A 26,456-nucleotide genomic window follows, 5' to 3' on the forward strand; every position below is an offset into this window, starting at 1 on the left:
TCGTGCCCTTCCCAACGGTCCCAACTGGCCAAGGCATATTATAGCGGCTGATAAATCCTGGCTGTGCGAGGCAAGGAGCCTTCTGTGGAAAAGGGGGGGCCAAGCCAGCAGCAGAGTGCTCTTGCCCAGGAAGCAAGCCTGGACCCAGCCATCAGGTAGTTACCTAGTCCCTTTTCATCAGTAGAAATACTGCAATGAGATGCTCCCCACGACGCAGTTGGCCCTTTCCTCCCTTGTGTTTATATAGCTGTTGGCGGGGCTGAAATGAAGATTTAGCTCAAGCAGTGCACTGGGAGCCAAGGGCGTACTTACTGAGCTCACAGCACAGCCTTGCAAATAGACTGTGTGTGAAATGGGTTAGGAACTACACAGGTTGATTTCTTCAAAGGAAAAAAATAAATGTGTGGCTGTGATTTTCTGTAATTTCTGGTTTGGTACTGACAAGAGCATTCCATCTTGGAGCCTACCTTTCAGGTTTCGTTTCTTTGGGAAGGAGCACTTCTGTAACGGTACTTCTCCTTTGCAGGTACACAGTATTGTGATTAGCTTGCACACCACACCTGGAATGGTCGTTATGTGTTGTGGTCTGCCAGCAGCTGGAAGAGCAGTGTGTTGGATATTAAAAATGCCTGTACCCCTGTAATGACGTTTTTGGAATTCCTTCTGTTACAGCACTTCCATATTTTATAAAATATTTCAGTACTGGCTGAGGCAGAGAGACAGACCGGAACAGACTGACTTCTTAACCTGCTAGGATGATCAAAGGAATGAGGGGGAAATTGGATTTCATTTCATCTTCCAGTGTGGTGGCTTCAGTACAGGGAAGAAAGTGCTCTCACAAGATAATATATTAAGAGAGATCTGGAAGTTTGGAATAATTGAAACTAAACTGGAGTTTCCCACCCAAATCAAGCAGACTGAGTACTTGAAAATACAAGTGCCTTCCAGCCATGTTCTTACAGGGGTCTTTTTACTTTTCTTTCAGTTTGAATTTTGTGGTCCTGGCTGTGCAGCAGTCCTGTTTCAGCAGTGGGAACATCCCACAAGTTTTCCAGCTCTGGAACTGAACCTACTGTGAGCTGAGCATAGAAGCCAGGTCTCCCCCCTTGCTGGCGCTCTAGCTGGGAATGTTGTGGGTCTCACTGCCAGATGAGCATGGCACTAAGGGATGTGACAGATACGGGACTCGGTGGGTCAGATTGATGGCTAGACTTGGTCTGGAAGGTCTTTTCCAAGCTAGATCGTTCTATGATTCTACAGGTTGGGAAAGAAGAAACCTACGGCTGTACCCAGATGCACAGCTTACCTGCGAAAGCCTAGGATTGGGGTTGGGAAACTAACAGAATTTAACCTCTCTGTTCTCTTTTGATGGTCAAGCCTATGAAGAGATGTCCAGGTCTGTCTAAGACTTTACACACGAGCTTTGCAGCATTTTTTTTCTTCAGAACAAATGCAATTGTGTGCCTTAGCTAGCTAGCGGGACTGGGCTTCCCACTGGATGAATTGGATGCTTGGCCACTCCCAGCATGTTGAATTATTCCCACCAGGCTTAACCAGAACAGTGCTATGTGGGGCTGCTATTCCTTAGCCCTCAACAACTGAATCAACTTACACAAAGGGAGCTGTGGCAGGGGGAGATGCCTGTACTGATTCTTTAATGTGGATGAGGGCCTGGGCAGTCTGAAGTCCAAGTGTCTTAATCCTAAGCTTCTCTTCTGATCAAACAGTAAGCCATGGAGCTTACAGGCACTAGTACCAAGCATTGATTTGAAGTGGTAGCATGCCCTTTCCGAAAGCCATTGTACATTATAACAACTCCATCCAGGCAGTGTGGTCTTGAGGCTTCAGCTCAGGGCTGGGACAAAGTCCACTCATCTCTTGGATGGCCCTTGGGAGGACAGTGCACAGACAGAGCTAGACCACGCTATGTGAATCTCTGGCAGATGTTTCTGGCACCACTCCAACTTGAGAGGCCAGGTTTTGATGCGTAGGATGTTTGGCCAGCTCTGAAGATGGGACAGGCCTCATTTATTTATAGAAAAATGTCTAGAACTGCACCTCTCTATGCAAAGCAGTTATCAAATACGCTGGTGCCATGACTGCAGAGGTTCACAACAGACTCATCTGCTTAATACCTGCAGGTCACCGTTACCCCTTCGCAGTATCAAAAAACATACAGTAGGTGCAGGGTTAATGCATCCCCTGTCATTCGTTGCCTTCCCTGAGTGGTAAAATGCAGCTTCAGAGCTTGAGGTTCTGCGCAATCCAGCCTTGGACGGCTGTGACTTTAGTGTAGACACCAGGAAAGTACGGCCTGGCACAGCCATAGCCCCAGCTTGTGATTCCTGCTAGAAACCACCTTCCTGAGGGTTCTTGACATGCCAAAGGACCACCAGCATCACCCTGCAGAGAGAGGAAAAGGGTCCTGTATCAATGCAAAAAGAGTCAAGCTAGCCCAGCCCCCCAGCTGTGAGATGTTGCTCTTGGGACATGGGAGCGTTTGCTGTCCTGTTGCCCACCTCCCTGGGAGCCCGTTTCCAAGCTGGAGGGCCCACAGATGGGGACTTTGGGACATGGAAGAGCATTTCCAGAGACACAGCAGGGACGTGAAATGGGCTTCATGATATCCCTGTGATAGCTTGCTTGGTGTTACCTCGCTGCGTGTTTCCCTGACCTGTTACGGGTTGGTGGGACAAACAGAACAAGGTGCAGGATGGATTCCAGTGGTGGCAACAGGCAGCAGAGATGGGCAGGCAGACATCTGAGCTGGGGAGGCAGGGCAAGGCTGTCCTGGATGATAACAGCACGGGGATTCTGCACGAGTTTGCTGGCCCTGCAGCAGCATTTGCTGCTCTCACACTCACCGAACAACTGTCGACGGTACCGTGTGGGAAACCGGCACACACCATCCTGCTGCTGATCTGGACAGGGTAGAACTTTTTGCAGGCCTGGTCTCCAATCATGTTCACTGCTGCTTTTTGCAGATCCTTTGACATGAGACCTGAGGAGGAAAGTATCTCTGTTAACTTGGTGCAGGGCACATAAGTAACAGCAGCATGTGTAAGAGTGGGGATTCTGCAGCCTTGCTTGTGTTCTAAAGGGAGAGATCTGCACTTTCTCAAGTGTACCAGGCCTGGTTCTTCCCCAGCAGAGCAAGCCCAGGAGGGTATCTTTGGTGTATAGTTTGGCAGGCAGTGCAGCTGAGCAGACAGAAATGGTATCGGGGTGGTCCTCATTCTGCAGGAACACAGCTGAAGCAGCTGTTAGAGGGATGGAGAGTGTGATGGTTGGCATGTAGAAAGCTTGGGAAGGCTGCAGGAGGGCAGAGGTGTAACCAAAGGGATGGGTACAGTGTGTGGTTGCTGGAGAGGAGATTGTGGTGGCACAAGGCTTTGCCCAGGGTGGTATCCCCAGCAGGGTATGGTCTGTCAGGGGTAGCGTGTGGGGCAGTGGAGCGGGGATGGAGATGTTTGGACTTGCAGGGTAGCTGGCACTTAACGTGGCCATCACGGATGTGAGGGAGCCCTCTCAGCCAGTACCTCCTTCCTTCGTGGAACCCCAGCCTGTGATGAAGCATCTGGCTCCTTCATGGAAGATGTGTGAACTGGCTGGGAGACATATAGGTTTGATGGTACTGCTGAACTTGATGGGCATGTTCAGCTCTAGCAGCGCCACGTCGTAATCCAGGCTGTAGACGTTGTAAAAAGGGTGCTTGTAGATACGGAATATTTTCTCCATTTTGCCATCGATGCCATTCAGGAAGGGTGTTCCTAGAAAGGCCACCCACATTTTGGGGTCACTGTAACTGCAGAAAGACAACAAACCTGGCCGTTAGGAGCACGGCTTAGCAAGAAGTGCCATTCCTCCGCTTGTGCGGCTGGGATGCACTGTGGCCACGTGTGAGGCCAGGGCCCCTGTCTCCATCACAGTGTGGGCAGATATGCCCAGGCTTTGCTCCTTTCAGTCTTCTTCCTGCTTACCTGTAGGGGCACACCTGTAACAGGCAGTGTGTGCTTGCAGTGGGGCACAGCACCCCAGCCATGGCGTTGGACCGTGAGGAAGGGGAAGGTGGGCTGATGGCAGTGTGGCCAGGGGCTGGCCAGTGTCACCCGCCCGTACTTACATATCAAAGCAGTGAGCTGCAGAGAGCAGCCACCTGTCAGCAATGAGGACAGCCCCGCACTTGTGCTCCTTCCGCCGAAGCCAGAGGCTGACTTGCCAGGGCCATTCTCCTCGAGCTGCAGTGCTCCCACCCACGATCTTGCTGAAGGCCAGAGCAGCAGTTAAGCCACAGTCTGGAACAGAAAAAGGCTTCTGTGACTAAGGGAAAGGGTTACCTGTCCTTCCACAGCCCCTACCAGGGGGCAGTGTCCTGGAGAGACATGCACAAGGCAGTAGGATGTGATGAATTTCATTCATGCATCTGAGGCAAGGCTTGGCAGACGTAATACAGGTTGGAAACATTTCCTTGTTATCACACGCCACGCCTTCCAGGGATGTGCTATGTGAGGATGGCAAATTCAGATGCACTGGCCGAGCTGTCACACAGCAAGGGATGTGCAGTCCTAGGAACAGTCCCAAGATAGCATGAGATCTGGGCTGCAGAGCTGTGCAGAGCTGTCACACCAGCTTGCTCTACCACACTGGCAGAAGGTCTGTGTGCTCGGAAATGTGTCCAATGGTTATAGTATAGAATAGGCCACGTTCCCTGGTAGAAAATTTGGACACTGCTCATCCAGGTTTATCTTGTAGTCTCTCAAACATCAAGTAAGACCAGGACCACAAGGAGCTGGTCCCAGACAGCTCATGTGAAGTTTATGGGTTGCACTGGGGAGTCTGAATATGGAATAAGGACAGGTAGCAGTGTCAGGTTGCAAAACAGGACTCACCACAATTGCTTTCATCAAAGCCATTGCTGCAGTCAACAACTCCATCACATTCAGGATTTTCCTTTCCAATACAGACATTGCTGGAACACCTGAAGGTGAAGCTGGTACAAGGCACCACTGGAAGGCAATAACCCACGGCCTGCTTAGTACCTGGGTCTGGAGGTCTAGCAGCATGTCAGTAAATTTGCTACTGATGGACTTTTACCTGGGGTTTGGGTGGGCTTGGCAGGCTCCGTGGTTCCCAGAGCTGTGGAGGTTTCTTTTGTGGGTGTGGTGGTCTTCATGCTCAGGGTGGTTCTGCTGATAGCTATTGCAGCTGTTGTAGTGGCGCGGCGTGTGAGGATGGCTGCAGTAGAAGTGCTGGTGATGGCTGAACTGGAAGGAGTGCTTGTGCCAGGACTGGCATACTGTGAGATGGTGTCCAGGATCCAGTCGTAGAATTTGGTAATTCTGGAGTACACGCCAGGTTTCTTAGCCTGGGCACAGCCAATTCCCCAGCTCACGATGCCAGCCAGATAAAACACGCCTGGGGTGACCTCACAGGCCAAGGGCCCACCTGAATCTCCCTGAAGAAGAAGCAAGGCAGTGGCTGCTCAGCCCACTCTCCCCAAGACACGTCTGCATAGAGTTGCTCCTCAGCCACACTAGGAGGAGTTGGCTAACTTCAGATTTTTCTGAGGGAGCTCTGAGGGACTCTGCTCCCACACAGTGTGCAAAACATGAGTGTGCAGAGGCTGAAACAGCCTGGCTGCAGTTACTCTGGCATTTGTTATGAATGGTAATATCTGACAGCACCTTTCCACTAGTGAAGGACAGTCATCAACAACTGCCACTTTGTCCTGCTGCCACAGGAGACCTGCAGGATGTTGGTTAATGTCATGCTTAATTTTTGTTTTGTTTTGTTTTGTTTTTTAAAGCCCTGTGGCAGTGAGCTGTTCTTTTGAGAACGTGGGTTTCAGCCTAGCCGCAGGAACTCAGTAAATATTTCTCAAAGCCATAACTTGTGAGTTAGCCCAGTTTTCTGGAGCAATCCGCAGAGGAGTAGAGAAATCCTAGACTCTTACCTGGCACGAGTCTATCTTCCCTTCCAGGAAGCCAGCACAGATCATTCGGTCAGTGAGGGAGAAGTTGTAGAGGAAGTTGCAGGTCTTCTGGTCAATGATGCCTACAGAAGCTTTCTGCAGGCTCTCAGGCTTGGTGACTGCATGGAAACCAAGGGATTAGTGAGTGCAGCAGACAGAAGTGAGACCTAATGGCTTTTAGGATGGTCCAACACATGCTTCAGAAAAACAGGCTTAGAGCCTCTCCCAGAAGAGAGATGAATCCTGTATGAGCTACTCTCATCTAGGAAGCCCCTGAAGCTCCTGGTTCACCCCAGGATGCAGTTTTATGCCTGTCTACAGGCTACAGGGCACAGGCAGCAAGTTTCTGTTGTTGTCACAGTTTGTGGGCTGTTTGCCAATGGTTATAAGGACAGTGGAGCCTCTTTGGTAGCACACGTGCCACCCTCAGGCCTTCTCCCTACACTGGGAGCCTTGCTCTTTCTAATAGCTTGGAACATCTTTGTGACTGACCCTGCTCACTGAATGAACTCTTGCCTGAGCTACAGCAGGCTGCCAAGGCAATACCCCACTGCTGCTTAGTATGGGAGAACTATTGAGGGGAGTCATCTGTTTTCTCCTGGTTCCCATCAAGCTGCTATCCCCATTATCTTGTTTTCTGGTGGCTCCTAAATAACTGCAGTTTAAGGTGTTCCCTTATTCTTACTTCCTCTTGTGTTTCTGTCAGTTCCTGACTGTCCCCTGTCGTGTATGCACCCAGGACTGTCTGGGTCACAGCGGTACAGGCTTTGCTGCTCAATCTGTCACTGTTCTAGAACAAATCAACTGATAAGGCACCACTACTTACAATTCCCTTCTTGGAGGTTTCCCCACCCAGAAATGATGCATTTCTTGCCAACAGGAAACTTCTGCACCGTAAGCGGGAGGCAGATGGGCTGGATGTATTTGCTGAAGACAAGGGGTTCTGCCAGCTCAAGTACAGCCACGTCGAAGTCCAGAAGGATAGGGTTGAAGAGAGGATGCTGGATGACCCTTGTTACGTTGACTCTCACTGTGTTATTATCTGTTCCATTTAGTGATGTTGTTCCCATGTACGCTTCAATCTCTTCTGGATCTGTCCTGTAAATACACAGTCCTAAATATGTATGTGCACACACATGTACCTAGCTTAAATGCTGAGCTGGTAGATTATTTAAGCTGCAGACAACTTTAAATGATTAGTGGTTGAAACCTGACTTTACCAAAGCGGAGCCCAGCATACACAAGGGGCTGAACCTCTCTTTCCAGCAGTGGCACCTGTTAGATGTCAAGAGAGGGTGAACATGTAGTAATCCTCTCCTTGCCTCCAAAAACTTGTGATTTCAGGAGTGTTCCGGCATGCAAGTGATGCCTCTATATTCAGAATATCTTGACAGATGTGGATTTTTTTTTTTAGAGTTTTTCTACAATTGTCTTTTAATCTTTTAACCCCATGTGGACTTTAAATATTCTCATCACTTCTCATGATGAAAAACTTCACAGTTTAACATCGTTTATGAAGAACTGCTTCCTTTTTCTTGTTTCCCATCTGCTCTTAATGGTTTAATTTAATATGCAGAAACAATAAAAAGGCATTCCCTAAACACTTTGTACCTTTCATAATTGCATAGACCCTACAACACACTCCCTTACCACCCAGTTCTCGTTCCCAATGTCTATTCTGGTGTATGTCATGCTTGTTTTGGATGCTGTTCTGCAGTGTGTATTGTGTCATTCTTTACAATGTGTTACTCTAGCACTGCGTGCAGTATGTGAGAAGTGAGTTGCAGTGGATCTAAGTACCAACAAACTGGTAATCTCGGTTGTTTTTCTAATAATCACTAGCATTCATTTGCTCTTTAATTGCCACTGCCCAGAGAGCTGCTGTCCCGTGGCACTTCTATATGCCATCTTATGGCATTTGCCCTTTTCCACCCCTGTGAAGTGTGTTGTTCTCACTCTTTGTCTGGGCCTTTTTAATATTTCCCCGCCTCATCCCAGCCTCCCCACAAAACTGCTTTTACTATTAACCTCTAGCTATAACAAAAATGAATGTTCAGTGCACGTCCTTGCTTTTCACCAGATGAACTCTTACTCATTGAAGCAGTGAGCTGCTGACAGCAGCCAGCGGTCCCCAATTATGGTGGCTCCACAGAAATGCATCGAGTCTTCTTTCAGGCTGACTTGCCAGGGGATCTCTCCTCTGGAAGCATCTGTTCCTCCCACGATCTTGCTGGGTTTAGAGAGCCCAGGTCGTCCTCCGCACTCTGAACAAAAGCCAAAGCATGATTTGTGAGTACTGTGAGCAGAAGACAAGTGAGAAGAGGCTTCTGCTCTCTCTAACCAGTAAGTCCGAGCAGGGACAAGTCAGGGCTGGAGTTTGAGATACTTGCCCAAGCCCTGCCTGCTGATCATGGGGTTCTGTTATGGTGTTTGTGCACAGCCATGCATGGGCCTTCATCCTAACTGCTGTTCTGCAGCTTGCTCTTAGCAAGTCCTTAGGTCTATGCCTTTCTTGAAAACAGAGTAACCACAGCAGGTTTGTGCCTCTTAGCCCTGCTATTCTAGATAGAAAGTTAATCCTAAATTTAGAAAAATACCTAACATCTGTATCTCCTTGCAGAGTTGCTGGGAAGACTCCTTGGATCTGACAAATCAATCTGTAGACACCAACCTTCCTGAAGGGAACTTCAGTGAGAAGGTGCATGGCTGCTGTTAGGTTACAGCCATCAGCTTGAACTTCTGGGAAACTCATAGCTGGCAAACAAAAGTGAGTGATCAACAAGTTAAGCAGTCAGGCACTGCTATGTTGTAGTCCCTGGTCCCTTAGGCCCTGTTCTGGGCCTGAGTCCATGACACTCATCTGTGCTGGTACTGAGTGACTGCCAGGCTGCTCTGGAGTAACCCAGGGCAACCAGATAGTGTCACTTGTGCCCTTGGCACTTAAGTAACAGTTCTGTGTGTCACCCTACCAAGGGTAATTTCAGCTCAGTGGAACAACGAATCTTGCAATTGGACCTGTACTAGCTTCTCTTCTTGCAAAGGTTGTAGCCACCCTGCAATCTCTTACCTTGCGGTCTGGCTGCAGGTGCTGGCTTGCTGGCAGCTGGGGCTGGTGAGGTGGTGGGGATTGCTCTGGGGGTGGTGGCGTTGAGCTCTTCAGTGGTGACCATGTTACTGTTAGTACTGGAGTGTATTAGTGGGACAGTACGCTCTATGGAGTTGGGAAAGGGCGAAATAGCATCCAAGATCCAGTCTCTCAGTTTGGTAACACGTGTGTAGACCCCAGGCCGTCTGGCTTCAGCACATCCAATTCCCCAGCTCACAATTCCTGCCAGGAAGAACTTGCCAGATGGTTCTTCACAAACCAGGGGCCCACCAGAGTCACCCTGCAAGGGAAGCCCAGATGCTGAACTATTCCTAGGGACGGTCCAAGCTTGCCACAGCCACCTCGAGCATACCTATGCAAGTCTGTGTTCCTCTGTCCCTGTGTAGCCCCACTCACCCCTGCTGATTTGCTCCATCTTAGTGATGAGTGAAGCCTCTCCTATGCTGACCTTTGAGTGCTCCACTATGTAGGCACTGTCCTACTATTAAGCAGTAGACTTGTGCCCTTGATATACCAGAAGAGCACGAGGTTTTCCTCCATAAAATCTAGTGCAAGAATTGCTACAGGTATGAGTTCAACTGCTGCTCTTAAAGGTTAGGTCCACAGCCCCTCAACAGCCAGATTATAGGCGATCATTGCATGATACAAAGAGGCCATGCTAATCTTTGCATGGTGCTTTTTGATTTGGCTTATAGTCCCTGGTCAATTCTTTGGTACCATGGGGCTATATGTCATTGCTGTAGGGCACACAGTTGGTATCTGTGAAGCTGGCAGTCCCAGCTGGAGGATGGGATTGTTCTACTTGGATAATAATTTGATAAGTCAAGTTCATCACCCAACCTCAAATCTTCCATCCTTGTCTCCCTCTCCAGTGTTTGTGCTACATGTGGTGCTTGAGTGATTGCAGCAATATGAAGTGCTGCCACCACAGAAGAGCAGTTTTGCTGAGCTAGTGGCTGCAGCTATGAAGGGCCCTGACAAACCACAGGAACAGCCATGAAAATCACTGTCCCCCTCTCACAGCACAATGTTTTCTCCCCACACATTGTGAAAGGCAGGGTTTTCTCCAGCACTTCCAGACTGGATAAAAGCTATCTAGGAAAACCATCAAGTCATTCACCAAGATCTATTGCATATATTTTACTTTCCACTTCTGCTCTTTGCCAGTGGGATTTTGATCTGAGGAGCTGCCAGGTAGGCTGGTAACACCAGACCTGATTACAGGTCAGCAAATAGAGAAAAGTAGTTATATAGCCCCAAAAAACTGTTTTAACAGCAGTGCCCTGCTCTAAGCACTACAGAATATATCTTCATTTTTCCCTTTTGCAGTCCCTCATCCATGCTTGGATCCAAGGTGTGGCCTCAAACCTTGGTGGGATGCTGTGCCCATGGTGTCAGATCCCACTTCTTGAAGTGCATACAGGGAAGGAAAAGACTCATGCTGGGAGGTGTGCAAGCTTCCCTGGACAATGCTTACCTGGCAGGAATCTATTTTCCCCTCCAGGTAGCCAGCACACAACATCCTGTCTGTGAGGGCATGGCTGTAGAGGCTAGAGCACAGCGTCTGGTCCAGCAGCTCCACTGTTGCTTTCTGCAGGAACTCGGGTTTCACCACTAAATGGGAGAGATGCAACCGTTAGCTCCCCGCAGGAAGCCTCGCATGGGACCAGCTCCTTGTGTTGCAGCCATCCTGGCTGGCCAGAGCATGGCTTGAGTGCCCTTCCCTGGTGCATTCCTGCACCACTCACACCCCACCATGCCTCCTCTGCCGCCTGCCACACTTTGCTTACAGAAATCCTCCTTGAGGTAGCCCCAGCCAGAGATAAGGCACTTCTTGCTGGTGGGGAAGTGATGCCCAGCATCTGGCAGGCACACAGGCTGGATGTACTTAGTAAAGGTCACGGGTCTCTTCAGCTCCAGCACAGCCACATCGTAGTCAGCTGTGTCTGTGTTGTAGGAGGGATGTGGGATGATCCGTGCAATGCCCATTTTTACTGTGCCTTTGTCCATACCGCTAATGGAGGTGGTCCCCGTGTAAGCTGCCCACATGGCTGGGTCCTGAAACCTGGAAGAGAAACAGCTGGGGCTTTGCAGACCTGCAGCGGCACCCTGCAAACCAGAGCCGTGCAAGTGGTGCCACCTCTCGTCCATCCTGCTATCAGCTCTGGGACATCAGCTCCCCATGCCTTAATCTGGCAGGGAAAGGAAACCAGGCTTGACGAGGCAGTGTGGTACTTCGGGAACTTGGGCCAGAAGCTACAGCAGCTTTTGGAAATGGTGCAAGATAGCGTGGCTAGGGCTTACTCAGTAAAGCAGTGAGCAGCAGACACCAGCCACTTCTCTGTGAGGATTGCAGCACCACAGAAATGTTCGTTGTTCTCTCGCAGGCTGACTTGCCATGGGAACTCCCCTCTGGATGCCTCTGAGCCTCCAACTATCCTGGTGGCAGTCTGCATGGCAGGGCGGCTCCCGCAGTCTGAAAGGGAGGAGAGAGCCAGGGCATCAGGATCCTGCCCGCTGTGCCTTGGCAGCGTGCTTTCTGGGGCAGGTGGGAAAAAAATCTGCTTCAGCTTTGTGCATGCTCCCAGCACATGCTCAAGTACCAGTACACTGCTAGAGATGTCACAAGGAACCGGACTTTAACCTGCAATTCTGGAAAAAAAGGCTCTGCAAAGCACTGACCCATCACAGGGTCCTCTCTGAAACTCCTTATGGCAAGAAAGTCTAGACAGAAATAGCTCTGCTAGTTTCACAAGCTCAGCCACTGCTGAGCTGCTTCCAGCAGCCCATGGCTGCACAGAGATTGCCTCCAGCACAGCAGGAGGGGATGGGCTGGTCCCTGGACCTACACCGCCTGTACAGGGTCAGACTGGGTATGCACAGGGGAATGGTAGCATTACAAGGGGAATGTGAGAGGCTCCCTATCTTCAGCAGTGATCGTGGGAGATGCCTGCAGGGTACCTGGGTCTCCTGGAACTCTGCCTCTACTCTTCTTCTGAGCAACCAAGTCTGTGACCAAAACATATCTCAAGTATGCTCATCAAGGCCCAAAGATAGCTCAAGCTCCACACTGCCAGGGGTGTTGATACGGGGCTGGGCATGACCTTGTGGCCAGGCTTCTGGGGCAGTGTCAGTGGGTGCTGACTGCATCCGCTGGATGTCTGCAGCTTGGGCATGTGGGATTCACTGGCTTATGGCAATGTGCTGCTCTATCCCTACATCGTGTTACTCCTTTGCTGTTGGCAATGGGACCAGCATGTTTTTCAGGTACGAATCCCCTTGTCCTGATGTCAGCATCTACTATTGGCCTAAGAAGTTAAGCTGTCCTTGCAGCACAGTGCCCAGAAGACCAGTGCTGTTACGGCTGCAAGGGGTGACTTGGGGCCTGTCCCCAGAGCCCAGGAGACCTGCTGCAAGGGACTCACCGCAGCCCTTTTCATCAGAGGCATCAGAGCAGTCCTTTTGGCCATCACATTCTGGGTTTTCTTTCGACACGCACTGCTTGTTGCGGCAAGTGAACAAGTCTCCGGGGCAGCTTCCTGGGGACAGCAAGGCTTCAGTCACTTGTGTCTTCTGCAGACCTCCCAGCAGCTGCCCCCTGGCTCCCCCAGGGGCAACCACCACTGTGTCCGTGCTCACCCTGCTTCCCGGCAGTGCCAGTGTCCCCATGGGATGCAGCCGGCAGCTGAGCTGCAGCTCTTGTTGAGCTTCCAGGGGGAACAGGGGAGCAGAGCACTGGTTCACCAGGTTATGAACAAGATGGGATGCAAACACCTTTTGTATCTGGTGAGGAGGAGGCTAGAGGTCAGGCTGCAGCATGCAACCTGGGGAACTGGGGCCGATCTTTGCCCTGGCAACGCTTAGAAAGGCACAGAGCTCTTCCTGCTGCCTGGCTCTTACCTGATTTCAGTCCTGGTCTGTATGGAGAAACCTCACTGGGACCTGTAACAAATGGAAGGAATGGGGATGAGCAAGAACATCCCAGTTGGGGTGCACAGGAGCTGTGTGCTCTCATGACTGCTGCTCCCAGCCAGGACTGGCAGAGGCTTTGCTTCACCTTTTCCTGCCTGCCTGGCAATTGCTTTCCCCATCCCATGGCCAGTGGGCGGCCCTGTGGTGAGCTCCTGGCACAGTTCGCTTCCTGGAGCCCTCCTCCACTTTGCTCCACCATAGGCACAGGGTGCAGTGAGTTAGCAGCTGCCTATAGTCCTGCAGGCTTTTGGGGTGCAGAGACCAGTTCTCAAGAGCTGTGGCAGTGATCGGCAGCCCAGGAGCAGGCTCCGAGGTGAAAGCGACACGGGGCTGTTGCCCAAAGCTGAGGTGCACCCTCCATTTGGGCTGCACAAGGCTCTCAGAGGCCTGGGACTCTGCCCATCCTTGCAGAGAGCACAGAGGGAGCTGCAGGGGAGCCCACAGCTTCAGGTTTTCTGGGCATGTTTCTTTAGAAAGGCCTACGATCACGTGCAACTGCACAGTTATTGAGGGAAGTGAATTCCAGGTGGTTTCAAAGAAGACTTTACATATGAGAAATATCCTCCCTAGCAGGAATTATTTCTGCAGCTCTGAGGATTGCTTAAGGACTGCTCACAGTTGTTAGTAGAGGCAACCCAGCAATTAACCTGCTGAGGTTTGGTTCCTCAGGCTGCAATTTGTGCTTTAGGCTCTGTTGTTGCCCCAGACTCCCAAAACAACTCTTGCAGCACAGAGAGCAGCAGGACATTGGAGGGGGATCTGGGGGGCTTCCCATGAAGCTTCCAGCTGTTCTGCAACTGCCAGGAGCTAAGCATGTTTCTGCTGCTGTCTCGTGAAGCACCAGAGCATCTTTTGGAGGTGCCTGGCAGCAGCTCCATTTCTAATGTTGCTGCTGGGCATGAAGCCTTGACTGGACATCCAAAACTAAAGCCCCAGGGCAGTACGGCTGCTTGAGACAGTTTTGCTGGTATGACCCGTGTTGCTAGCAGCACCAGCACAGGCTGCCTTGCTCTGGTTGCCCAGCAGTTATGGGAGGAGCACACCTGTAAGAGAAGCTGAGGATATCGTCCCATAGGCAGCCAGGGAGAGACCCTGCTCCTGCAGGGCAGCTGCCAGGCCGTGTCTGAGAGCTTCCTCCTCCGTGGCAGAGCTCAGGGGGTGGGAATCCTGGGGGCTGAAGCGGAGGCGGAAACGGACAAGTACGCTTGAGTTCCCATTCCTGCTGGAAAACAGACAATTACTGAGCACTTTGGCTCCATTAGAAGGAACAGTTTCTTGTGCTAACTGCCTACAGGGAACTTGAGGGAAACAAAATTAATTCTTAATAATTTAAGGCTCAAGTGTCTCTGGAGGTGTGGTCTGGGATGAAACAGTCATTCACATTCTCTTTGGCCCAACGTTCTCCTTTGGTTGAACAAGGCCATTTTCCTCTGCCTTTCTGACTACACTTCCAAATTAAAGAAACCAGAACACTGGTGCAATCCCATAAAAAAATCCGGACTCAACTTAAAATCAGTTTCTCTTTTTGCTAGTTTTGAACAAGAACACAGCTGTGAGCTCACTTTTTGGTGGAGCTTGTCAAAATGTCCTGAAAACATGAGTGGCACAGTCTGCAGACAAAGCTGCCTACACTCACCTGTAGCCCAGGATGGTGCAACCAGTGCAGCTCCAGTCCAGCTGGGAATCCTGGAAGCTGGACAGAAACTGCAAGGCAAAGAACAATGGTCACACACTGGGCAGAAAACCCCTATGAGATAGGTTTAGTTGGTGCCTAGTATTTTTCAGGGAGCTGGAGCTAACTGGAGGATCTTCTTGCCTTCACGGATGGCAGGAGCACCTGAGTCCAGCTCATCAGAGCACATGTAACCTTGTTCCCACCTGGCTCAGGCATGAAGATAACATCTTCCCACCACCACTTTTTTTTTTTGCAAGGAGCAGACCTGAGCACACATTTCCCACTCCACAAGTCTCTCTCGGGGCCCTGACGAGGCCTCTCGAAGTGCAGCTCAGCCCTGCAGTGTTCCTTGCTGATGTTTAAGAAGTCCCTGAATGAGGACAGCCAAGCTGGGCCCTGGGGAACCACACAGGCACGGAACTCAGCAGGGATGGGGCCCAGGCCACCCAGCAGCCTCCTGGCTCTGTCCTGTGCCAAGCGAGGGGTGCAGAGCTGCGGTGTGCATGGCAAGCCCAGCTCAACTTACCAGCCTCTCAAGAGCAGGTGTCAGCACCCTGTAATAGTCCGAGTTCTCCCTCTGCAAGCTGCTGTTGAATATGATTCCTTGCAGCTCCACTGTGTGCTCAAAGCTGGTCTCTCCCACAGGATGACAGGCTGCCAGAGAGGGAAAGTGTCTGTTAGAGACACAGAGGGCACACAGAGGTCTAGGGCCATGGCTGGACCCAGCTTTCCTCGCTGTCTGCTTTGGAGTATGGGTCTCTCCATGTCCTTAAGACACCAAGTTTCAGCAGCTTGACTGTCCCTGACCATCTCTGAGGTGCTTTGTGGGTGCCACATGGCTGTGCTGGGCTACCCCACACATATGCAGGAGGAGAATTTTGAATTTGTAGCTAATTTGAATATTAACACTGTAGATTTTTATCAAGCCTGAGAAAACAGATCAGAATCAAATGGGTACAGCTTGCTAGAGCAATCAGACTGGCCCTGTCCTTGCAGGAACAGGCTGAGGAAATGTGTCCTGGTTACTAAAGTCAGCCTAGAAAGTGGTACTGCACAGCAGAGATGTGCTGGTGGGCTCTGCCAGTCACATCAGGCTGGGCTCCACACCAGCATCCCAGCCTGAGGTGACATCTGGCCATAGGGCACCAGAGGCAGCAGGAAGGATGTGCGAGAGACAAGGAGATGGCGGTCACACTCTAGAGGACAATAGGACAAGCAATGGTCAGTGGATGCAAGATGAGGTAGGAGATGGTTGAGGAAGTGACAAGAGATTTAGGAGTTACTGTAAGAGATCAGAGAAGAATAAATCACATGCAGCACTAAGGATGAAGTGCTTTAGTCAGATGTCATTCAAAATATGAGGTGACTACAGCCTCTGCATTTTGGCTGTGTACGTGGGGAGAGCTGACCACGTCTTGGCCTCTGAAAAAGGCTTTTGAGAATTTTTGGTATGAGAACTATTGCTGTAAGCTGTGCAGACCATTACTCTTTTGGAGCAGATGATAAACCAAAAGAACAGCCTCAGCTGTGCACTCACCCAGCAGGATCCCCACGTAGAGAGCCATCACGCTGCCCACTACGGCGGCCACGACGGTTAACTTCCAGCAGCTGGCCTTCCGTCCCTTTCTGCCTGGCACTGGCTTTACTTGGTCCATGCCTTCTGAGCAGCCCTGTGAGTAAAAAGAAGAGGAGGAAAAGGACTTGTCTGGGATGAAATGAGAGATACAAGCTAAGATTACCTCAGTAAAAGGACTGGAAACACCCTGAGTCCCCTGGCCATGCCTTAGGCTGCAGTCAGGAAATTTTTCTGATACATCCAGTTTGTAGGACCTGAACACATCAACCATAGCGGCCTATCCCTTCCTGGTGGTGTGATCACAAGCCAGCCTGATGCCTCCATCTCTGTGCTATCCTGCTTTATCCAAAGCCAGCCAGTCAACTGTACTTTTGCCATGTTACTTTTTGCAAGAAGCCTAAGAAGGCAAGGAAAGGCACCGATTTCCTCTGTCCCTAAGATCAGTTGAATTACTGTATTAATATTCATCCCCCCCATAGAAAAAAGACACACATTCCTCCCCTCAGACTGGCACACAAAAGTCTAAGACAATTTGGGTTGCCAAGAGTTGAAATACATGCAAGTTCAGTCTTATTGACCAAAGATCCAAAGTTTATCAGCTTCAGAATGTTTTTTTGTTTTGTTTTGTTTTGTTTTGAGGACACAACCTCCAGCTTCTGGGAAACTTTATGGGACTTTAAGATTTATGGGTCACACCAGAAATGCGTAGTAAGGCAAATTCATATCTCCAACTTCCTCTGCCTAGATATTGACAGCTTCAAAGACATACAATGCACTCAGCTTTTCCTTCCTCAGTTCCGAATTCTGGCGTGCCAAGGGAAGTTTCATCCAGTCCCTTCTGAATCAGCCACTTCCTCCTGATCCAGAAGATGTTGTGAGAGGTTGGGCCCAAACACCATTTACTGATGCTATAAATCAGGCTGAAACTTCAGCAAACAGGGAAGCTGCAAAGGAACAGCCTTTTCTAATGCAAATCTATCTAGCAGTGAAAGAAAAAGAGAGAAGAAAGGCACTCAGGACACAGGGAGCAGCAGAACTGCTTCTGAAGAGCTTTTCAATGTTTTCCAAGAGGCATCAGCGGCTCTTTAAACTGAAGCTTCCAGATAAGAGATTTTAAAAGGTCACTTCTTTGTGAGGCAAGAAACAGAGAAGGGGGAGAGGAAGGGAGTCCATCCAGGATGCTTTTTTTTTTTTTTTTCTAACAAACCTCCATATCTTCTTTTTCAGTGGTAACTGAGCCTGGCAGAGATAGGCACTTTGGGCCCCTGTGTTTGGTTAACAATATCTCCATTTGACAATTCAGCTCTTGCTAAGAGGAGACATGTAAGAAACATTTTTTTTATCCAGTGGTCCCTGTGACCTAAATGCATACAGATGAGCAATCCCTTCTCCCTTAATAGGTTTTGGGGTCACCGGCTGTCTCGCATGTGGGAGCTCGAAAATCTATTCCAGACGTGCTGAGCAGTGCAAGGTCTTACTACCAGTGGACTTTAAAGGTAGGACAATGGCATAGAAAGAAAAAAATAACATCACAGGCAAAATTGGCTATGGCTGCTTTTTAATTGGACAATACAATTTAGTTTGAACTAATTTTGGCAGCAAATAAAATGTTATACTATGATAAAAGATTCTTAGAACCCCAGCAAGAAGTTCTTATTACCGATTGCACTGGCATTGTAACTGGAAAAAGAAAGTATTTAGAGACAGAAACCTACTTAGCAAAGCAATCAAAATTCATCTTTGCTCTCCTTTTAGCATAAGGAAAACTTATTTTCTTTTGAGCAAGTGGTGTGAGTTGAAAGAGAATTACACGTGAAATGAAAACACAAAGAAATGTACACCCTTCCTTCCTACCTGCAGTCTCAGACTCTCTCACAGGGGCTGTGAATTACCAGGAAACCCAAGGCTGTGCTGCAAATCAAAGAAATCAAATAACGTCCAGCAGAGGTGAGGGAGCAGGGGCAGATGATGGAGGAGAGCACACCCACCTGGCTGTAGCTTTATTCTGACCATACCCTCTGGGGTGGTATTTCAGGTGAGTTAACTAACTCAGCAACAATGAATTTCCACCTCATTTCACATTCATTTGGGTGAATGACCCACCTCATTTCACTCTAGGTTGCCAACTGCTTCAGGATCATTAAATCCAGCCACCAACCTGACCCACCAAGTCTCATCACTGTATCATGTCCCTTAGTGCCATGTCCACCTCTCCAGGGACAGGGATCCACCAGTTCCCCGGGCAGCCCATTCCAGTGCTCAACCACCCTCTCCATGAAGAAACTGTCTTGTCTCGTAGCCTTTTCAGTTGGGCTGCCTCAAGAAATCAGTGGACACACAGAACCGTGTCCAGAACCTGATGCATCTCCATCGCCTCTGATAATGGAGAAGAAACTGTTTGAAAGCCAAAGGAAGGTTGAGGTGGTGTATTTGAAGATGACGTGCTGGACTATAGCACCGCTGTGCCCTTGGCCTTGCCCTTACATAGTTTTCTGGGATAAAGATAAGACCCCTCTGGCCAGCAAGAGGGTTTCTGGTGGATGTTCAGTGGCAACTTCAACTTGTCAGTTTTTCCTTTGGCTGAAATGAAACTTCTTGAGAATTTTCAGAAGCTACTGCTGGGTCAGGAAAGAGACGACAGCAGGAATCAGCATCAACAGTTCTCGTGGTGGGTCTCAAGGAGTTTTCAAATCCCCTTGGTTTAAAATATATACATATATATATATATATATATATATATATAGTAGAAAAAGCCAATGCTTCTCTTTTGTTAGGAGCCCCAGCTGATTCCATGTTTGTCTGATATTGTAGTAGTCATTCAATATATCTGTCCCAAATCTTTGCATGATTTATTGGGTCATTGCAGATACTTTGGAAGGTTTATGGGGAGAGCTGCAATGTAACCTGTGGTACTGCAGTAGGTAATAACCATATCTGAAAGTGGGGCTGACAGCACATGAGGAAAGACATTGCTGGCTGAACTAAAGAGCAGATCAATGCACACACCACAGTTGTTTCCTGGGAACTCCAGCTGCTTCATCCACTGAGGTGTGAGAAGTTCCTCCTCTCCTTCAGGGCCATTTCCTAGAGGACAAAGTCATCGGAACAGCGAAGTCTGCTAAGAGACTCATTCACCAAGAAGCAAGAATTAACAAACAGGAAAGCACCAATAAACAAAGGTGAGGTGGGCTCTTCTACTAAATTCAGCTCTAGCCACCTACATTCCATGTCAACAGTTTAAGCCAGAAGAAATTAAAACACACCTTGTGTCATTTCACAGGATCTCCTTGAAAGTTTTTCCTTAATTGACAGAGATAGAGAAAATTTAAAATATAAAGCGGAATGGTGTAAATATTCATTCATCCCTGATATTACTTCTAATTAGGCAAACTAGCACTAACACCAGTTCTTTTCATTAAGGAGGACAAGACAGGAGCAATGCTGTGTGCAAGCATGGGTGTGCGCTTGTGCAGAGGGTCAGGGGCACATTACATCCAAGACCAAGGACAGGAGCAAGGAAGGACCTTCCTGGATGTCTCTGAATGCCTTGGGCACAGGTGACAGCCGCCCCGTGACACGTCTGTTTCAGGGACACACAACTGCTCAGCACAAACTGTGGTAGTGCTGGTTTTGAGGTAGAAATTGGCCTCTTGGAAAATGGGCTAGCACCTCAGGTAGAAATACGATGGTGACCTTCCAGCACTGTGCTGAAGGCTAACTAACCACCAACAAGGCTTGCTTTTTCTTCATGTACCTCCCCGTTTCCCTGCTTCTTGTCGTTCTCCACTCAGTATTTCTCTTTCTTTGTCTCTTCTGTGTCTTTCACCACCTCAGGTCTTTCCCCCAGCCCTCCCTGCCCTCTCCAGCTCTGCACCCTTACTCTCCCCTTTAGAACAGGAATGCTCACTCCCATATCTCACATTGCTTTGCCCCAGGCTCCCTCCTACTTTTCTTCATCTTTTTCTGTTCCCTTCCTACCCTCAGCAGCAGCTCTCCACCACGAGGACATGAATCAATCCTCATGAAAGCAGGAGAGGGACTCTGTGAGGACAAGGAGTAATGGATTAAACTGAAAAAGAGTAGATTTAGATCAGATATAAGAAAGAAATTCTTTACTCAGAGGGTAGTGAGGCACTGGAACAGGCTGCCCAGAGAAGCTGCGGATGCTCCATCCTTGGAGGTGTTCAAGGCCAGGCTGGATGGGGCTTTGGGCAACCTGATTTAGTGGGAGGTGTCCCTACCCATGGCAGTGGGGCAGAATTAGATTATAAGGTCCCTTCCAATCCAAGTCAACCTATATATAACCTTCTATGATTCTCCTCTGGTCTCTTGACCAGATAAAGAAAAACAAGGAAAGAAGCATAGAAAAGAAACAGTGGCACATGTGTCTTCAAAAGTCAATTTAATTTATTCTGCAACAGATAACGAATGCTAGAAAACCCTAACGACCCCTGAGGGCAGCTTTCAGACTGCTCTGGAGTCTTTGTGTTGTCTTTCTGTATTCCGCTGTGTTTGGATGTTTTATTCTAACGCAACAAATATAAAAAGCCAATTTACTGCAGGCATTTGAAGAACCAAGTGTTAAAAAAAATTGTTGCCTTTACTCTGCATTAGTTTGGTACTATTACAGGGTAGTCTGGCTCTCAGCAGAGTAACGCTGAGTACTGCAGTCTGCTAAGTCTTCAGACATGGGGGTTGTAAAACCATCTCATGGTCTAAGGTCAGGCATCTCCCAAACAGGGCTTTTGTGGAATGATGGTGTTGGTATGAGAAATATGTGACTTGCTTGAGGCAGACAACAAGAACAGCAGCAAATCTACCTGCACTGTCAGGAAGTAATGAGCACTTGGTCAAGGGTGAGTGAAGGACTAGTGATTTTATCACTGCCATAAGACTGGTGGTGCTTCAGAGGAGGAATATAGCAGAAGCATATTTCTCCAAATGAAAAAAAAAAAAAAGCACAAAATGAAAAAATAAACTCCAATGTGCCTCATTCGTCATTATTCAAGATCACACATGTCAGAATAACAAATCACATCTGGGTCAGCAAACCATGAGCTTGAGCAGAAGAGAGGAGAGAGTCATTTGTGGTAAGTGAAAACAGAAACATGACCAGAAGAGATAGAGACGTGGGTTAGCAAACAGGCCTGCTGGAACAGCCCAGGGGTGAGAACAATGAAACCCAAATGTCTCAGTGACCATGGAATGGAATGGAATGGAATGGAATGGAATGGAATGGAATGGAAGAGTTCACTTGGAAGGGACCTTCAAAGATCATCTAAACCAACTGCAAGAAAATAGCGTTAAAATAAAATCCCTGTGTGATTTTCTCCTTGTAGCTGGTAATTTAACTGTATGTAATTAGAGCTTGGCATCTTGTAGCAGCAGCTGCTGCCAGAAGGTAGAATATTTCCCCAGCAGCAGCCAGACGCTGGTGGTACAGTGCAAGGACATGGCAGTCTGGAGAGGCCAACAACCACATGCCAGTTGCCATCAGCCCCTTTATGGCTCAAGGGCACCCCAAGGCTGCACCAGAAGTGGGGCTGCAGAGAGGGGAGGGAGTGTTGGAATAAAACCTTTGCATTGTGATGAGTGCAACGTCTTAATTCTCCTCATGAGATGATGATATGCTGTGAAAACCGTACATGAAGAAACAGCAGGCAGCTGGTAGAACACAAAGGAATGACTGAGCTCCTCGGTGTCACTCCAGCTGGAGTGGACAGTTCCTTCATGAGCAAAGACAAAGCATCTACACATAGCAGACAGGCAAGCCAGGTTTGGCACACCTGCCCTTTTTGTTTCACGTGGCATGCGCATCTCCAGCCACCAAAGTGGTTCCTTGAACCACCTAACACCATGTTTAATCCTTTTGCTTTAATGCACCTCCAACCTCGGTAGCTGGCACATGTAGACCCATGTCCCCCAGTTCTCTGTGGATTAACCTTTAGTAGGGTTGTGCTGCACCTGAAAGTCTACGCCCTGCTGCCACACAGAACTAAACACTATCACCAAGAGGCTGTGAGTCCTGGTCAAGGACACTTCTTTTTCTATTCATGTAAGTTAGGAAAATGCCACCAGCGCTGTCTTCCTGCGGACTGCGAGCATCTTGCAAGTGAACAAGCCTGCTCTGGGTGTTACCAGCTCTAGCGATTCCGACTCGAATGATGCAGGTTTAGAGATGATCCTGAATACCTGCTGACTTGCAGCATCCTTTTTGGAGGTGCATCTGGTTCAGCTGTCGTCCTGCACTCAGCAAGCCCAGTGACACTGTGCGGGCCTTGTTTATTGTCTGTTTTGGACTTCAAATGTCTCTCAATTTACAGGTAAGAAGATCCTCTTCCTGCCTGCCAGCTCTGCAGTCTCAGCTGCGACACGACAGGCTGAGCTGCCCAGTGCTCGTATTATCACAGTAACAAAGGCTCTAACATCATTTCCACCGTGGAGACACTCAGCCCCTGAGCTCTCCCCTTGCTGAGAGTGCCAGGCAGATCTGTACCTGCAGTTGGGTTTTGAACTTCAACAATGTGTTAGAGAGCAAAATAAAGGCTGCCTTCCTCCCCCTTGACTGTGCTGCCTTGACCACATTTTACCAATAGTAAATACCGAGTACACACATGGAGTATTCAGTAGGCAAGAAGTGCCATTTTTGTCCAATTACTTTTCACAATAGGAGAACAATATAATTTGATACTTTTCAGCTCACAAATGGCCAAGGAAAGCTCACATGCTTAACTCATGGTATTTCATTTGGTCACAACCCCCTAAACGTGCTGCCCTACATTGGCTTCAGAGGCTGCAGCATGTGAAGGGAGGTTATCAGCTGCACCTGGTGAAAATACTGGTATAGTACTGGGACCAGAGCATCCTGGAGGAGCAGCAGGGGGCTAAACTTGATGCTTTCATTTTCCATGTAACCACATTTTGTTCTTTCTTACCAGCTTGCATAGATTTGAAGCAAGGCGTAAATCACATTTTGTGGTACCTAGCTTCAGCCCTTATTACAGCTTGGCAGATAGGCATCGATATTCATGGGCATAAAACCCTCGTACTACCCTGAAACCAGTCATCTGTAGTGCACAGTTCCCTCAAAGACAGAACACATGTAGAGAAACCAGCTGGTGATGACTGAGGAGCATTCAAGCCAGGAACTTGCAGTGCCAGAGGTGATGGGATTTTTGCCACTGACCTGGGAGGTTGCAGAACGAGACTCCAGACATAGCGGTGTGGGACAGTGCCATCTACTAAACTCAGGCACTGGGGGTTTGTGACCAGCCCTCCTGCCTGAGGGGACTGTCCCTGAGCACAGGCTGCGGGACACTGGCACACATGGGCTGCTCAGAGCTGCCTGCAGGGCAGCCTCGTGGCTGGAAGACAGGCTGGGCGCACAGCAGCACGACAGCACTCCCAGGCCCTTTCCTTGTAGCTTTTAAAGTCCTTATAGCTTTTAAATACTACATCACGCTCTGCATTTGTTTTCCATGGTACTGATGATATTAAGCATTCCTCCTCATGCAGTGCTTTCAGAGAGGAGGTTCCTGAGACCATTTTCCTGTGAAACCACGGCCGCACATTTGGTGTCGGTGGACACCCACCGGTCAATAGCCACACGATGAAACACCCTACAGAAATATAATATTCCGGGGACACCCAGCAGAAACACGCCAAACTTGTGGAGATTCAGCGGTGAGCACACTCCTGTGGAGAGTTTTGGCTCCTTCGCACTGACGGGCAGACCGGGTCCCCTCCAGCATCCCTGTGTCACTTGTGCGAAGCGCCCCCAACCTCAGCACCGTCATTTTAACGTCAAAAAGCACCGAAATCGGCAAGGGGCAGCCTCCCGAGCGGTAACTCACCTGCTCCGCTTCTCCTCCCGTCACGGCGCCGCCCGGCCCCGGGCCTCGCCTCCCGCCCAGCGCAGCCGGGAGGGGCGGGGGGCGGCCGGGCCGGGCCGGGCCTGGCCGGGCCGTTAAAGGCGCGGGGAGGAGCCGGGGCCTCACCCTCAGGAGCTGGCTCCTGAAGTGGTTCAGTGATGGGGGATTCGCGCTGGCAGCGCTGAATTCGCCTCAGTCGCCACAGGTTGTCAGCCCCACACAGTGAAACCAGGGGGTGGTGGATTAACACGCACGGGCCATGCACGTGGAAATCGCTGAAGGGGAGCACTTGTGCAAAAGTCCCTCACGCCCTCAGCCAAGCATCCATACCGCTTACAGTGCACACTTTATTTATCATCATAACAATCCCTGTAAGGAAAATGCCGTACTTGCTGCACAGGGACATGCAGGGCTTACCCTGCATCACACGTACTTGCAACAGAGGCCAAAACCAGGCAGGGATTGCCTTTTGTTGAAGCTAACATTTGAGCCTTTTGCCAAGACGTCTTGAAAGATGAAAAACACATGAAAAACTGAGAATTGGTTTTGTTTCAGCCTGAAAAGGCTAACGAATTTCAGAGCTTTGTATTTTCAGTCATCATCACTGTTTTTCTGTTCAAGTAACTTTCTTCCAACCTGTACTGAACAACAGCATTGGGCTGGTGAAGATTGGACCTCTGCAGTTCATTACAGCGAGCAAAAAGCTCGTATTTATGTGTGATATGCAATCTGTATTCCTTCTAAAACAGGAAAACATACACAAAAACAAAACAAACAAAAAAACACCATACCAAAACAAAAGAAACATAGGTCATCTAATTTTGAATATGTGGCAAGAGCTACAGAATTTAGGCTGCAATGAGCTATAAATATGAAACTCAGGTTTGTCTTCTAGTTCTAGCTGTGGCATAGCTGGTGATCAAGGCTGTCCCTGTCTGTACATCCAGTGCCATTAAGTCATCAAGGCCCTTGGTGGTCCCGAAACTCTCCACTTAGTCACATGCATGGGTAAGATAATGGACTGGTTTCGGTCAATGAACTGACTTGAAACTGGGCAATCCTCACTAAAAAGTATTTGAGCAATTAGTGCAGGAGCTCTCTGGGAAGGAATTTCACACTGCCCTGAGGGCAACCTTCAGGCAGCACCTGTGCACAGACCCACTCCTGTGCTCAAAGGAGCTGTCACTTGGTGGAAAATTCCTTCCTTCCTTCCAGACATCCCCCTAGGTGGTTCTTCCTGCAAAACCGAGCAAAAGCCTAAGCAGACAAGATGCTTGTAAGTAGTCAACAGAAACTGTGCCTGCAGATGCAGAAACTATGCAGTGCATATTTTGGAAATGTTTTAAATGCAACTGAGATAATCAAAAGCGACAGAACATGCATGTGCAGGACTGGTCATAGAGCCACAGACCAGCTGTACTGTAGGAACTCAGCAGAACAGCAGCTCAGGGTCTCATCCTGAGACATCCTTCTGTTTGAGTGATTTGATTCCCCATTAGAACATTACCCTGTGCCAAAATACCAATAATTTAGTTATTTTTTAAACAAATGCTCTGTCCATTTTTATGCAACAGATACAGGAATAAAAAAGCAACACATTTTTTTCCTTATTCTATTTCTGTTCTAATATGCAGATGTATATCTAAATCTAAATTACAATTTCAACTAATACAGGAAACTGTATGTGCTACTACAAAATAAATGTGACTTTTGCTTTGCTTAATAGCAACAACAAAAATAGTGATGGCACTACTAGTTTAGTATTTGTAGAGGTTTATGTGGTACAACTGTTTGTTGAGTAAGTGAGGTTACATGTGATGGATTAAAAAAAATGGACTAAATGGCAAAGGTATTGACTTGATAACTATGTTTTGTTCCCAGAAAATACTGCCTGTCAGCATTTTAGGATGGATTTTGTAGCCAGACTGAATCTTAATTTTTATTATCCTTTTTTTTTTAACACAAACCAGTCTTTCTGGTTTTGAGCCCTCTTTGTCTGAACAGAAGTAGCTGTTCTGTCATTCCGCAGCAACAGTCCAAAGAGAAAGGCTGTTTAGCTGCAATGCTTCCTTCCTTCCTCCCTTCCTTCCTCCCTTCCTTGTCTTTCTTTTTTCAAGGTAGGTGACACAAGAAATTTCTTAATTTTTGTCTTTTCAGCTATACTACACATGTAAAAGGAAAACGCAGGACATTTTCCAGTTTTACAAAACCAGAGTGGAAATGCACCTGTTTTCAATTCGAAGAATTCAGATGCCTCTATGATTTGCAATCTAATTCATTAGACT

General features: G+C 48.6%; 1 protein-coding gene and 1 long non-coding RNA gene across 3 annotated transcripts; one reads left to right on the top strand and one right to left on the bottom strand.

Moving 5' to 3' along the window:
- Positions 1-79: 79 nt before the first annotated feature.
- On the bottom strand, positions 80-25,597 carry TMPRSS9 (transmembrane serine protease 9). 2 transcript variants are annotated; one of them, XM_068661775.1, is made up of 20 exons: positions 24,154-25,597; positions 16,262-16,394; positions 15,251-15,378; positions 14,686-14,753; positions 14,093-14,271; positions 12,978-13,019; positions 12,503-12,616; positions 11,382-11,553; positions 10,868-11,142; positions 10,555-10,691; positions 9,039-9,357; positions 8,064-8,235; positions 6,798-7,069; positions 5,954-6,090; positions 5,095-5,455; positions 4,890-5,006; positions 4,124-4,295; positions 3,540-3,805; positions 2,865-3,001; positions 80-2,403 (listed from the first exon to the last, which is right to left on the bottom strand). In XM_068661775.1, the coding sequence occupies exons 2-20, from the start codon at positions 16,377-16,379 to the stop codon at positions 2,242-2,244; spliced, it is 3,348 nt and encodes a 1,115-aa protein (XP_068517876.1). In that variant the 5' UTR covers positions 16,380-16,394; positions 24,154-25,597; the 3' UTR covers positions 80-2,241. The 2 variants fall into 2 exon arrangements, with proteins under 2 accessions (XP_068517876.1, XP_068517877.1); XM_068661776.1 differs by having other exon boundaries at positions 14,093-14,268; positions 24,154-25,596.
- On the top strand, positions 17,525-22,852 carry LOC137845009 (uncharacterized). The gene is made up of 3 exons (XR_011090065.1): positions 17,525-17,623; positions 17,701-18,335; positions 18,419-22,852. It is a non-coding gene; the product is annotated as an uncharacterized lncRNA (long non-coding RNA).
- Positions 25,598-26,456: the final 859 nt, after the last annotated feature.

This window comes from Anas acuta, chromosome 26, assembly GCF_963932015.1.
Source record: "Anas acuta chromosome 26, bAnaAcu1.1, whole genome shotgun sequence".
NCBI classification, from domain to species: domain Eukaryota; kingdom Metazoa; phylum Chordata; class Aves; order Anseriformes; family Anatidae; genus Anas; species Anas acuta.